The 14,929-nt window shown below is 51.9% G+C and overlaps 1 protein-coding gene across 1 annotated transcript in view; it reads left to right on the top strand.

The window, feature by feature from the left end:
- ARHGAP1 (Rho GTPase activating protein 1) overlaps positions 1 to 14,929 on the top strand; it is a 199,499-nt gene that overhangs the window by 172,766 nt on the left and 11,804 nt on the right. The window contains exon 11 of the mRNA XM_086959671.1: positions 9,739 to 9,867. Within this exon, the coding sequence (XP_086815797.1) occupies positions 9,739 to 9,867 (129 nt within the window). The remainder of the gene's footprint in view (positions 1 to 9,738; positions 9,868 to 14,929) is intronic.

Raw genomic sequence — 14,929 nt, 5'->3', positions numbered from 1 at the left:
CTATGAATGTCACGAAAGCTTGAGTCAGAAGATCAGTCTCACCAAGAGAGCGCACACACTGAGGATAAACCTGATCAGTGCTATGAATGTCACAAAAGCTTGAGTCAGAAGATCAGTCTCACCAATAGAGCGCACACACTGAGGATAAACCCGATCAGTGCTATGAATGTCACAAAAGATTGAGTCAGAAGATCAGTCTCACCAAGAGAGCGCACACACTGAGGATAAACCTGATCAGTGCTATGAATGTCACAAAAGCTTGAGTCAGAAGATCAGTCTCACCAAGAGAGCCCACACACTGAGGATAAACCTGATCAGTGCTATGAATGTCACAAAAGCTTGAGTCAGAAGATCAGTCTCACCAAGAGAGCGCACACACTGAGGATAAACCTGATCAGTGCTATGAATGTTATAAATGCTTGAGGTTTAACACCATGCAAGAAACTGTGTTGGAGAAAACCTTTAACAGTGCCCCGTATCCCAGACAAGCTTCAGTCCGAAAACCCCACCTCACTCAACAGGAAAGAACATACACTGGAGAAAGTAATGTCAGGCTCAGAATGCTTGAAAATACAGAGTTGAAAGTACGTACTCACTCAGCATAAGAGAATTCATATCGGAGAAGAATCTGATCAGTGCTAGGAATGTTTGAATAGTTTCTGTTATAAATCTGGCCTCACTGAACATCGGAGAACCCACACTGTTATGTTATATGTATTTGTAAAGTGATCTATTTCCTACAAGGGCATCCTGAAGCTGGGCAGGTGTGTGTGCCTAGCCCTGCCTATGGTAGGCTGCTTAATTGAAAAGCCAGGTCTTCAGATTCTTGCAGAGTTCAAGAAGAGAGGAGGAGGCTCTGATATGGAGTAGGAGGGCATTCCACACTAGGAGCGATGTAAGACCAAGCCCTTCGTCCTGATCTGGTTCTTTGGATGCATGGGATGTGTGTAAGTAGGAGTCCTACCGAGCTGCAACTGCTCGTGTAGGTGGTGCCTGAGTTGTGGAGTACCTTGCATTTGTGTGTGACGAGTTTGAATTCAACGCGTTTGTGTATTGGGAGCCAGTGTGTTAGACGGACCGGGAGGGTCGGCCGAGATTACGGGGAGAGGTCTCCAGGGAGAGCCGTCTCCAACGACTGTACAGGTAAGTAACTCCCCCCCCACAGACGGACACCACACAAGATTGAAGGTTAACGAGACTTTATATGCAATTCTTAGGTTACGTCGCTATGATACAAGGAGGTCTGGACTCAGGGGTCCCCTCGGTTCTGATCTCTGGTTGAGGAGAAAGGGTAGCGGGACAGTCTTAGTTACCAATGAGTTAAATAGCTCTCAATCCTCGAGCTCGGCGTGGTTGCTGATCGGGCCGTGGAGGAGCCAAGCAGGTCCCGAGATGGATGAAGGATGGTCGACGGGCCGTGGAGAAGCCAAGCAGGTCCCGATGAAGATGATGGTTACAACGGTCCGCGGCCTCGCCAGCAGATCCGGACGACGGTGAAGAATGAAGGTTACGACGGCTGTGGCAGCGCCAACAGGCAGGACGATGGTGCACAGGACAGAGCTACGGCAGCGCCAGTAGTCCGTCCAGGATGAGTTCCTCTTACGTCTCTCGACTCCAAGATACAACTGACTTCCTGCTCTGGAGCTGTCCCAGTTATAGGGCTGGCGTGCTTTGATGTCCGGACCCTCGCACTTGGAGGTCGGGAGGTCCGGGATGAGGGAGTCCAGACACCCAGCAGGGGGGTGGAGCCAGCGCCCGGGGAGGCGATGGGTGAGCGGCACTGGGCGGGGGGAGAGCCATCGGCACCTCTCTCTCCCATTGACTTGCCAAGTAGCCCGCTCACCTCCTGGGTGGAGGGTGGTGCCGGATTGTCTGAGGCTGGGCTAGGCCCAGGGTTGAGGTCGATCGGGGGCCAGGCGGCCTCGTGGCGAGGCGTCCAAGATGGCGGCCCGGGCTGGGTGCATGGGCCGGCAGTGGATCGGACCCACGAGGTTATCATGTTCGAGGGCAGGGGTCCCTGAGGGGACGTAGGGCGTGCAATGGTGGTGTGTGGTGCTTGCGTGACTGGGCTCGGGCCTGGTCGAGCCGGGGGAGAGCGGCCCGTCATGTGGCCTGTCCAACATGCGTCCCCCCCAGCTGAAGGCGGGGAGAGTTACCCATCCTCTTGGGGACTCTCTTCGTCGAGGCGGAAAAACCGGGACAGGCCATCGGCGTTGGCGTGGTCGGACCCAGGCCGGTGTTCGACTGTGAAGTCCATACCTTGTAAGGAGATGGACCAGCGTAGCAATTTTGGGTTTTCCCCCCGCATATGCATCAACCACTGCAGGGGTCGGTGGTCAGTCTGCACCCGAAAGTGGGTGCCAAAAAGGTAGGGCCGGAGCTTCTTGAGGGCCCATACCACAGCGAAGGCTTCCCTCTCTATGGTGCTCCAGCGTTGTTCCCGGGGTAGGAGTCTCCGGCTGATGAAGGCCACCGGTTGATCGAGGCCTTCGGTGTTCACTTGGGACAGGACCGCCCCAATGCCCTGGTCGGAGGCGTCCGTCTGGACGACGAACTCCCGGCTGTAGTCTGGGGCCTGGAGCACAGGAGCGGAACACATGGCGGCCTTTAACTGTTCGAATGCCGCTTGACACTCTGGGGTCCAGTTCACCTTCTTGGGCTGATTTTTTGACGTGAGTTCGGTGAGAGGCCCCACGATGGTACCATAATCTTTCACGAACCTTCGGTAGTAGCCCGTGAGGCCCAGGAAGGCTCGCACCTCAGTTTGAGTGATAGGGGGTTGCCAGTTCTGGATGGCGGCAATTTTCAGCTGTAGGGGGGCCACTAGGCCGCTTCCCACCTGGTGTCCGAGGTAGGTCACCGACCCTTGTCCAATTTGGCATTTGCTGGCCTTGATCGTGAGGCCAGCTCGCAGCACTGCTTGGAGGTGGTGGAGGTGCTCGGTCCAATGGTGGCTGTACACAGCGATGTCGTCCAGGTAGGCGGCGCTGAACTCTTCGAGCCCCGCCAGGACCTGATTGACGAGCCGTTGGAACGTCGCTGGGGCGTTCTTCATGCCGAAGGGCATGACCGTAAAGTGATAGTGGCCATCGGGGGTGGAGAAGGCAGAGCGTTCTTGTGCTCGGGGTGTGAGGCCGATCTGCCAATAACCTGCCGTCAGGTCGAAGATGCTGAGGTAGCGGGCAGCGCCCATTCGGTCGACCAGTTCATCTGCCCGGGGGATGGGGTGTGCGTCCGTTCTGGTGACTTCATTCAGACCCCGGTAGTCGACACAGAACCGGAGTTCTGGTGTGGTCCCGGGGGCGGCTGCTTTGGGGACCAGTACGACCGGGCTGGCCCATGGACTGTCTGAGGGCTCGATGACCCCGAGCGTGAGCATCTTAGCTACTTCCGCCTGGATGCAGGCCCGTACCCGATCAGGTACGCGGTAGGCCCGGTGGCGGATAGGAGGGCTGTCTCCGGTGTCCACATCGTGCACACACCAGGAAGTGACACCCGGGGTGAGGGAGAACAGACTGGCGAACCGTGATAGGAGGGCTTGGCACTCTTGCCGTTGTTCTCTGGTGAGGGTCTCCGAGAGTCGGACCCCATCCACGGAGCCGTCTTGCTCCTGGGTCCGCAAGAGGTCAGGGAGAGGCTCGGAGTCGTCTTCAACCCCATTGTCTGTGGCCATCAAGAGGCTGAGTTCTGTTCGTGCAAAGTGGGGTTTCAGTCTGTTGGTGTGGAGGACTCGGAGCGGATTCCGGGCGGACTCCATATCGATCAGATAGGTGGCAGGACCCTTGCGCTCGATTACCTTGAAGGGTCCCGTCCATTTGTCTTGGAGAGCGCACGGTTCGGTGGGGGACATTACCCAGACCTGTTGCCCCGGCTCGAATTCAATGGATGAGGCGTTCTGGTCATACCATTTCTTCATGTCCTCTTGACTGGCCTCTAGGTTGGCTTTTGCGAGGTCTCTGAACCGCCGGGACTGGTTGCGGAGGGTGAGGAGGTACCGGAAGACATCTGGAGGACTCTTGGCCGGAGGCATCTCCCAGCCTTCTTTGATCAGGCTGAGTGGCCCCCGTACTGGGTGCCCATAGAGCAGCTCGAAGGGGCTGAAGCCTAGGGACTTCTGTGGGACCTCCCGGTAGGCGAAGAGGAGGCACGGCAGCAGCACGTCCCACTGGCGACGGAGGGGCTCTTCCAATCCCCCGATCATCCCTTTTAGCGTGCGATTGAACCGCTCAACAAGTCCGTTTCCTTGGGGGTGATAGGGGGTCGTGAAGCGGTAGGTGACCCCACACTGTTGCCAGAGGGACTTCATATATTTAGAAATGAAGTTCGTGCCTCTGTCACTGACGACTTCTCGGGGGAACCCCACACGGGAGAAGATCCCCATCAGGGCCCGGCCGACCACTGGGGCTGTCACGGTCCGGAGAGGAATAGCCTCAGGGTAGCGGGTGGCGTGGTCCACTAGTACCAGGATGAAGCGATGGCCTTGTCTTGTACGCGGGTCCAGGGGTCCCACAATGTCTATCCCGACCCTCTCAAATGGGGTTGTGACTACTGGAAAGGGTTGCAGGGGAGCCTTTAATTTGCGGCCGCTCTTCCCACTGGCTTGGCACGTGGGGCAAGATCGGCAATGCTGGTGCACATCGTTTCTCATTTTGGGCCAGAAGAAGTGGGTCACTAGGCGGCTGTAGGTTTTATCCTGTCCCAGGTGCCCTGCCAGGGGGGCATCGTGGGCCAGGTTTAGCAGGAAGTCTCTAAAGCGGAGGGGCACCACTAGTACTCGGTTGGCCCCCAGCTCGGCGATTCGTTGCTCGCTGTACAATAGATCATTGTCCCAGTAGACCCAATGAGTTCCGGAGGTATCCCCGGCGCTTTGGGCGAGCGCTTGTTGTCGGAGTCCCTCAAGGGAGGGACAGGTCTTCTGTTCCTGACGAAATTGTTCTTGTGTGGGTCCCCCTTCTTGAGCCCACTGATCAAGATTAGCGAGGTCGGAAGGTTGAGCAAGTTCGAGGGGGATGCCATGATCGGGGGTCTCGGCGGGGGCGACCGGAGGCGGTGGCGCCGGCCATTCTGGTTCTTCCGGGTGATGGTTGGCACGGGCGGCCATGGACCGGGTGGTGACGCACGCCCAGTCTGGGACGCCCAACATCCCCAAGTGTTCTTTTCGCTCCACGGCTGCCCACGGGGAGCTTTCCAGGTCATTTCCGAGGAGGCATTCCACGGGGGCGTCGTCTCGGACCGTTACCTTCAACATGCCGGAGACCCCTCCCCACTCAAAGGGGACGCAGGCCATCCGACACAGACTTTCCGAGTTGTCGGCTGATCGCACAGGGCAGAGAACGTTCGGTAGATATTGTTCTGGGGTCACCAGATGACAGCGGACGGCTGTCACACTGGCCCCGGTGTCTCGAAGGGCTTCGGCCCGTTGTCCATTGATGCTCACCCATTGGCTGTACTTCTGGGTGTTAGCGGGTAGGGGGACCCGCGGGACCATGTCTCTTCCTCCTAAGCACGCGAGAGTCATGGCGGCTGGCTCCCACTCTTGATACTCTTGCTCGCCTGTTTCTTGTTCCTCGGAGATCTGTTCTTCCCCTAGTGCCGCGGCGGCCACCTGGCGGGGTCTTGGACTCTGATACTGCGGGCAGCTTGGGTCGTTTGCATAGTGGCCGACTCGTTGGCATCGGTGACATGTAACATTGGCTCTGTATCCCGGTCGCGCCGGGGTGCTGCCCCGGTTGGCCGGGGGGGTGGTGCTGGTAGCGGGGGCGGCCGGAGTATTGTCTCTTCCTCGTCCTTGGCCCCCTCCTCCTCCTCTGGGTCGGTAGTGACCATTGTTGTTCCTGTTCTGCTCGTAGGACCCATTCCGGCCCACTCTGGTGATCTCCCACCGGTCAGCTTCGGCTGCGAGCTGCCGGGGATCGGTTAACTTGCTGTCGAGGAGGTGTTGGCGTAGTTCAATGAAGCAATTGTTGGACAGATGCTCCCATACCATCAGATTGAACAGCTGCTCGTAGGTCGTGACGTTGTTCCCTCTGATCCAGCCTTCGAAGGCTCGGCTAAAGTACGTTACATAGTCCACCCAAGTTGTACCTGGAATGCGTGTGCAGTCTCGGAACCTCTGACGGTACATCTCGGGCGTGAGGCCATAGCGGGTGAGGAGGGCCGCTTTCATATGGTCGTAGGAGGTCATCTGGTGGTCTGGGAGCTGTAACAGAGTATCGCGGCCCTCATTGAGGAATTTGCCCCATAGGCCGGCTCCCCAGTCGGTTCTATCGATCCGGTGCGCAGTCATCGCGATTTCATAGGCCTTAAACCATTGCTGGATGTCGTCTTCTCGAAAATATTCTCGGACCACATCCTTGGGGATGTGCACTTTTTTCTCCGCGGTCCCTGGGGTGGACGGTCTGTCGGGCACCCCTAACTCTTTATTTTGTTTGCGCAGGTTGATCTCGGCTAGGTTCCGTTCGTGCTCGTACGTTAGTCTTTTTTCCTCGAGCTCCCTTTGCCTCTGTTTCTCCTCTCTTTCTTCTCGGAGGCGAAGGTGCTCTAAGTTTATTTTTTGCTCGGCCAATTTGAGTTCTATGTCCATCTTGAGTCGGGCCATTTCGAGTTCGTGTAGTCGGGCTTTTTCTCTTTCTTGGATCTCGTCTTGCGAGAGACTGGTTCTTTGCCCCTCAGGGGCCGTGTTGGTATTTTTCGCGGTGCTTTGCTTAGGGGTTTCGACATCCCCGGTCTCTGCCCAAGATTCTAGGGCATGCTTAAAATCGTCCTTGGTACTTAGTCCGGTGGTAGCGATACCTAGTTCGATGCAGAACTGCTTTAGTTCACGATGGCTGTATTCCTCTAGTTTTTCCATTTGGAACTTCTCAGTTGATCCGCTCTCTTTAGTCGACATTGTTGTTCGTTGTGGGGTGAGCTACTCTCTGTACGTTATGCGGTGATTCGGATCGCGCCGCTGGCCACCAATGTTAGACGGACCGGGAGGGTCGGCCGAGATTACGGGGAGAGGTCTCCAGGGAGAGCCGTCTCCAACGACTGTACAGGTAAGTAACTCCCCCCCCACAGACGGACACCACACAAGATTGAAGGTTAACGAGACTTTATATGCAATTCTTAGGTTACGTCGCTATGATACAAGGAGGTCTGGACTCAGGGGTCCCCTCGGTTCTGATCTCTGGTTGAGGAGAAAGGGTAGCGGGACAGTCTTAGTTACCAATGAGTTAAATAGCTCTCAATCCTCGAGCTCGGCGTGGTTGCTGATCGGGCCGTGGAGGAGCCAAGCAGGTCCCGAGATGGATGAAGGATGGTCGACGGGCCGTGGAGAAGCCAAGCAGGTCCCGATGAAGATGATGGTTACAACGGTCCGCGGCCTCGCCAGCAGATCCGGACGACGGTGAAGAATGAAGGTTACGACGGCTGTGGCAGCGCCAACAGGCAGGACGATGGTGCACAGGACAGAGCTACGGCAGCGCCAGTAGTCCGTCCAGGATGAGTTCCTCTTACGTCTCTCGACTCCAAGATACAACTGACTTCCTGCTCTGGAGCTGTCCCAGTTATAGGGCTGGCGTGCTTTGATGTCCGGACCCTCGCACTTGGAGGTCGGGAGGTCCGGGATGAGGGAGTCCAGACACCCAGCAGGGGGGTGGAGCCAGCGCCCGGGGAGGCGATGGGTGAGCGGCACTGGGCGGGGGGAGAGCCATCGGCACCTCTCTCTCCCATTGACTTGCCAAGTAGCCCGCTCACCTCCTGGGTGGAGGGTGGTGCCGGATTGTCTGAGGCTGGGCTAGGCCCAGGGTTGAGGTCGATCGGGGGCCAGGCGGCCTCGTGGCGAGGCGTCCAAGATGGCGGCCCGGGCTGGGTGCATGGGCCGGCAGTGGATCGGACCCACGAGGTTATCATGTTCGAGGGCAGGGGTCCCTGAGGGGACGTAGGGCGTGCAATGGTGGTGTGTGGTGCTTGCGTGACTGGGCTCGGGCCTGGTCGAGCCGGGGGAGAGCGGCCCGTCATGTGGCCTGTCCAACACAGTGTATCTCTCTGAGGTGTGGTTTGATGTGAGGTCTGTGTCGGAGGTTGAGGATGAGTCTGGCTGCCAAGTTCTGAATGGTTTCTAGACTTTGAGTGAGTTGCTTAGTGATCTCTGCATAGAGGGCGTTCCCATAGTCCAACTTGCTGGCTGAAGTGCATGATCCCATGTCTTGGTGAAAACTGGACTGGTGGAGTTGCCACTGACAAGTCATGATGGGATACTGGTGGTACGTACTACATTAAGCGTACATTGTCAGTTTGTTGTAGCTTTCAAGAACCCAGGCCTGTCTAGATACATTCTACCCATGTCCTTCATTTTACTTTTTGAAAAGGTGTATGGAAACGTTTTTTTGATCACTACTTGAGTTCTAGTGACTCTTTAGTTTCAGAAATGCGTTTGTTTTTCGCAAAAAAAAGAATGGAATGAGGCTAATATAATACATAAGTAGGCTTGAAAGCAGGGGCAGCTGCACCGTTTGAAAGTGGTGAGGTGAGTAAAGTGGCCCACCACTTCCCAAAACAAAATAAAAAAACCCGCCCTCCAAAACCCCAAAGTAAAACACCCCTCCCTTCAAAAGCCCCCCAAAAAAACTCCCTACCCATAAAAGCTCAAAATAAAACAACCCGTCCCTCCAAAAGTTGAAATAAACTACTAAAATAACATTTTAAATAAATAAAATAAATGGTACTTACCCACAGCTGCACGTCCTCTTCTGTGTTTTCCCCTAATCAATCACGACACGGCTCTCATGCTGTTAACGAGCATGAGAGAAGTGCCTGGATTGGATGGAGCGGGCTGACTGGACACTCCTTCAGGCCCTGTAGACCTGTGGTTGGTCTCCACCCAGCTGTCTAAGACCGCTGAGTCGAGAGCTTCAAAGTGCGCATGTCACTTTGGCTGTCGTAAGACAGCCGGCCAAACTGATATGCGCACCTTGGAGCATCCAGCCAGGCACTGCTCCTGTCCTCTGCGGTCAGTCAGCAGCAGAGAACCCGCCCTGCATGTATCTAGGCTTGGTGTAGGCAGGCTGCTGCAGAGCGCACGTTGGAAAAATAAAATGAAATCTTTTCATTGCCGTTATATTTTTTTACCTGCACGGATCACAGCAGGCGGGGCGATGCTCCCCCACTCTTGTGAAGAAACAGCCCCTGCTTGAAAGTATGTTTTTTCTTTTTATTAAATGGCTTTTTTAAGGAAATATTATAGAAATATATATTTCCAGAACGTGCTCTGGGATCTTGCGGGCATGATTGTTCAGTGCCCTGATGGAGGACTAGGGTACTAGGAAGGAATTCAACGTCCTTCACATGCTCTTATCACACCCTCCTCCATTGTAGAATAAAAGGAATATTTATTTAGCGTCAGCTGAATGGCGTTCTTCCAATTATGTGCCTTGTTGCTTGATCCTTTCACCCTCCTTTCTTCGGCCTGTGAGCTCACGCCTCTTCTTCCTCGCCTCTCTAGCCGCATTCTTTTAGCCTGTATTTAGCCTTCTCAATTGCTGCTCTCCTCGCTGGCTCTCCTGCTCACACTCCTCCCATGCTGCTTTCCACCCCTTCCTCCCCTTATCCTCTCCTCACTCTCTTCCTGCTCTCTACATCCTTCTCCCTGGACTTTTTCCTCAGTCTCCTAACTGCCTTTTCTAATCACGCTGCACCTCAGTTCTTCCCCCATCACTCCCTTATTCCCTCTTCTCTCTGTTGTCTCCTTATCTCCAGGGGTTCCAGTGAATTTCGAACAATATGAGGACGTTCATCTCCCGGCAGTTATCTTGAAGACCTTCCTGCGGGAACTACCTGAGCCCTTGCTCACCTTCAGGCTCTTTGATGACGTGGTCTCGTTTTACAGTAAGTGAGCCACGTGAATGTGTCCGACCATGTGAGAATGGGAAGGTCCTGCCCTAGCAGGGCCAATCTTTGATGGTAAGAGAGCAACACATACTCACTCCTTTGCAGAAAGGCACAGTTGGGTTGTCTTGCTCTAAGAACCCTCCTCAGGGGCTCTTGCATAATAATAGAGATGCTTTAGCGGAGGAGGGAAAGATTCACAGAGCGCACCAGGGGTGAATCAACCACTTCTCAGGATTATGCTGAGCTAAATGTTGCTGTTTATTCACTGCTCCTAATTGTACCAATGCCTTCATGGTGCAATGTGGAGTTCTCTGTTGTTTCAAAGTGAGCCCCAAAGGGCTGAGCGATTTCTGGTGGACGCAGATGAGGGACCCTGGTCCACTTCAGCAGCCAGGGGGTTTCGGTGCGGAGTAGCTCTGTTGACAGCAGGAGGGTCTCATATGCCAAACCGGAGGTCTGAGGGGCCGTACACACCACAACATGGCAGACACTTATTAAGGACTGGTGGAAGGTCATGAGGAATGAGAAAAGGCAGGGTACAAATGCCAAAGGCCAGAGGAGTCCTAACAGCAGTGAAGGTAGTTTTTAGTTTCAATCATTGATATCATTTGGATAACAACAATAATTATATTCCCCTCCACTCCCTGAAGGACCTACCGCAATGATTTTCTGTTTGCAAGTAGACCAAGCGTTTCCCTTTAGACCTTTCAACAATGTTTGGGGCCCTCTTGGTCAGAGTTTGCCTTCCTTGAGCTCTGATTCTCTCTTTAGTGTCTGATCTCAGTGGTCCCCATTCAAAGTAATCTCCAAATCTTTTTCTCGTTGTTATGGCATTGGTAGCATGTGTTTTCTTTTGCCTCCATCAATGTGTTATAAGTCATTAAAATGGCTCAAGTTCAGTATATGTGGGATTTAAACAATTTCTCAACTGGAGGTAGTGGTTTAGAGCTACCTTTCCTAGTTTTGGGCTACGAGACCCAGTGTCTCCCTTCATTGTTATGATCTTTCTTCCTCTTGAAACCCATATTATCCTCTGACTTGCATAAAGTGTTGATTTGTCCTTTCAAGAATAGATCCCCACACTGTATAACAGACCCTTTCTGTTCTGTTTCTTAAACTCTATCCTTCATACCTGTGGCCACATTTTCCTTGTTTATAAGGGTTGTGAAATGAGTTTGGTATGAGGTCAGGGTATCTCCCAACTCCAGTATGTCCCAAAGTTTTAAGATGGCCTTATTTACAGGGTCTCTCTATGCTGTAGGCAGCAAATGAACCTCCCATAAGGATCTGCCTTCTAGAGCATGGCCTACATAGCACCATTTCTCTTGTTTTTCTAAGTGGGAACATTCTAGTAGTATCTACAGATTCGTATAATGCATTTGCTGTATGCCCCGGACCCCATTTCTAGGTAAACTACTTTGAACTGCTTCCAGCTTATTTTTGCCTTTTCACCTTGACAAATGTCAATCTGGCATATGGTTGTAGTGTCTGGATGTCGCCCTTCTGTCCTGCCAGCGGAAACGCATGGAACAGATAAAGTATTTGTGGTCAAATGTCATGCAAGCAGCTGTTGTGCGGCCCGGCCATGATATCTGAAGCACGTGCCAGCTGCAGAGCTCCACCGTGACCCTACATGCAACTCTCACCACATTCCTAGTAAGCCTTTCAGTCAGGTTTCTCAGTATAGCTATTCCTAGATGTTCTGGGACTCTTTCCCGTCCATTTGAATGGCAACTAAGTCTGTACGGAATGGATAAGCGCTTTAGGTGCACAAAGGTTCAATCTTTCTACTCTTTGATTGAGTTCAGCTCATATTCCCAGAGTTCTGCCAGTATTGCTGCAATGGATGTTTCAAAGTTGTCCAGAGGAAGCGTAATGTTTTGGGTAAAAGTTGTGATTTAAAAATAATCAGAGCCCAGTTTAATCCCCTTAATTTCTGGCTTGTTCCTCACCTGCCTTGTCCATCTTTTAATGTGATTCTTCTCAGTTATTCTACCATTCAACCTGATTTTAGGTCCCAGGTTTCCAATGTTGGGCTTGAATACCTTACATGAAACGTTACCTCAACCTTACATGTTTTTAAAGACGTTTTCTTAAGACCTCTATCAAGAAGGTCCAGTCCAGGTGGTCAAATACATTTTTCGTCATCGAGTGACAACCGTTTCCCTGCCTCCTCTGTGCCATGTAAATATATGCTGGATTTTGTATCTACTATAACATGTTTCTTTCCCTACAATAAAGATTGTTTGATTGGAATGCAGCCGGTCCAAAAGCAAATTGTGCAACCCTGTTGCAAAAACGTTTGCAAAACATTTTGCATCTAAGTTGAGTAGTTAAATGGGTCTTTATGATTGGCAACTGGAGCGTCGTTAAATTGTCTGATTATAGCCTGGATCTAAAAGAGGGTTCTTGCAGCAAAGATGCAGATGCTGTCTAAAAGATGGACGTGAAGCCATCTGGAACTGGTACCTTTGATAATCTAAGGTTTTGTATCACAGTCAGGACTTCTTCAGCACCCGGTTGTTCGAGATCCTCTCAACTTTTCTCAGATGTGAATGACATTGGGGTATCTGTCAAGTTTCATTCTCAAGCTTGTTGATCTCTCTTTTAGCCGAATACATGTTAGTATAATGTGTGGAAACCGGTTAATCTTCCTCCAATACCGCTCTAAGAGCTAAATATACACAGATCTGTTCTGTGCATGATCTAGCTTGTTGTGTTGTTAATTTAGCCACTATCAAGCAGCCTGCTTCTTTGCCCTCTGCAATATTTAGCATTTAGACTCTCCACGTGGTAATAGTTCATGCTGATTTGAGCTCTTAAGGGTGTAACCTTCTGCCAAGCCTTTCGTAATGATTTAGTTTTATGTTGGGTTCCTGCTTGTTGTAGTTCTTGGCACAGGTTGTTCACTACCACCTCCTGTTGTTGGTCTTAAGAGCGCACACCCTCCACTCTCGCTGCCTGACTTCCTTGCTGGCCTGTAATCTGGTACTGCTTACATCTTCTGTGGTCGCAGTTTCTGGATTTGGCAGGCCTGGGCCTAGGCCACCCAACCTCCATCTTCCTACCTTGCCTCACCTTTCACAAACTACATGTTTTCGTCACATCAGGCATATCGCATGATTTTGCTTCTTCCAATTCATGTTCGCCTCCCTTCAGAGTCACAAAACAGGCTGCAATCAGACTTCTATGTCCCAGGTCATGATAGGTAGGTAATGTTTTCTCCCCGGTAGATGCAAAACTTTGACCTACACGTCCGCTGCTATCTTGAGCTAGGCTCTGCCCACTGCCCAGGAATACGTTTTGGAGTAGCGGGAGGTCCAGTCCATGACAGGCAACGTATCTGTTGGAAAGAACTTAAAGGGACAGTTATACTAGTGTACCATTTTTATCAGTGGATCAATCAAGCAAGAGGTAGCATCAGCATGAACTAATTGAGATCTTAATGTGTGGACAAGATGAAGCCTTAAAAGCAGGAAAGAGATTGGACTCACAGACCTCGATTCTCCACAAGATAGTGAAGCCAAGTAACACTCGATGGATTCAGTCTCAAATTGTCCTGATCACTTTGGGTGTGTTTAATAGCAAGTTGAACCCAAAGAAAATGAAATGTAGGAGAGCTTGAAGAGAGTAAGATCAAAGTGGTGATGTCCGTTTCATCGATAGGACAACAGTGTATTACATCAATGACACCATCACATATTTCATTGCCGGTGCTTTCAGGTAAAATCTATCCCAATTTCTTGCAGGGAATTGAGCGATGTGGGCACGTAATGAGTCTTTGGAACTGAGCTCGGGCTGATACCACAGCATCTGCAGCCTTTGTCTATCCCTCCAACACAACAAGGTGTCCTGTTATGCATGGTCTTATTCTGCAAAAAGGCTTGAAAGTACAGGAGAGAAGGATGCTGGGTGTACCTAATGAAGAAGCAACAGTCATCCGCCAAGACTGCATATATTATTTTCGGCAAACAAGACCCCCAATGTCAAGACAGAGTCCTCCAGAGTAAGATCACACCCGCCGACACCCAGCCCACAGACCTTATTCTCAAGGGCTCCAGTTTATTTTCAAGTCCTTCGGTGTTGACACCTGTGGGACCAAAAACAAAGACAACACCGAAGGCCACCGTAGGTACCACCCGAGTGCTACTTCAAAATCCCACCCTCCTATTTGCCCTTGTGCTGAGGCATAGCACAGCTCCAGAGGGAGTTAGGCATCAAAAAAGCCTCTGCATCTCGTGCACTGCCACCTTCGGGCTCCGGTCAACACCAAGACAAGACTTTAGAGTCAATCAGGCTTCGAATGAAAGGAGTCGAACACCACCACACCTTGACACCTTACCCATGAAGGCTGCCAGCGCTCCATCGTAGGAGCCTAAGTCAGTGTCGAAGCAGTACGCAAGACCCAGTGCTAGACCCTCTTCTCCGATGTCAGAGGGAACTGAGGCACCCGCTTTTGAAAGGCCAGAAGAACTTGATGCCAGACAGAAGTGACTTTGCATCCACCCTAGGACTGGAAAGTTTCCGAGAAGCCACCCTAAGGAAAGCTGTGAGTTATTTCCCTTTATACACTAAGAAATGGTTGCTCGCCTTCGAGGAAGAACTATCCTTTAAGAAACCTCAGCATTTAGTGCCTAAGATACACAAGGACAAGGCTACAAGCCCTCCTCCACTGCCTTGTGCATGCAGGCACTCACCCTTGCCTCCACCATGCCCTTACCATCTCCTCCACCAGAGTCTCCGGAGGAGGGAGTCCATTCTACTCTGACACAAGGGGTCATTATGGAGAGCGAGACCCAAACGATCAACCTGGTGGGGCAACAAACTGAGCCTTAAGCTGCCTGTGTATTTCTGCAACCTGGTTCTATAGCGGAAAGAGCATGACACACTGTAGGTGCAAAACTGGTGATACTGTGCTATATGAAGGGATTAAGCCTTCTTGAAAGACCAATCATCCTTGGCCGTTGCTAAACTCACTTAAGGTCTGTCTGATATAAAACAGGCATTGCAAGTTGGATTGTTAAATGCATCTAGACTTTCTCTGCAAAGGACAAGCCTG

The sequence above is a fragment of the Lissotriton vulgaris genome, chromosome 2_2 (genome assembly GCF_964263255.1).
Source record: "Lissotriton vulgaris chromosome 2_2, aLisVul1.2, whole genome shotgun sequence".
NCBI lineage: Eukaryota > Metazoa > Chordata > Amphibia > Caudata > Salamandridae > Lissotriton > Lissotriton vulgaris.
This window is presented reverse-complemented; position numbering and strand designations above follow the sequence as displayed.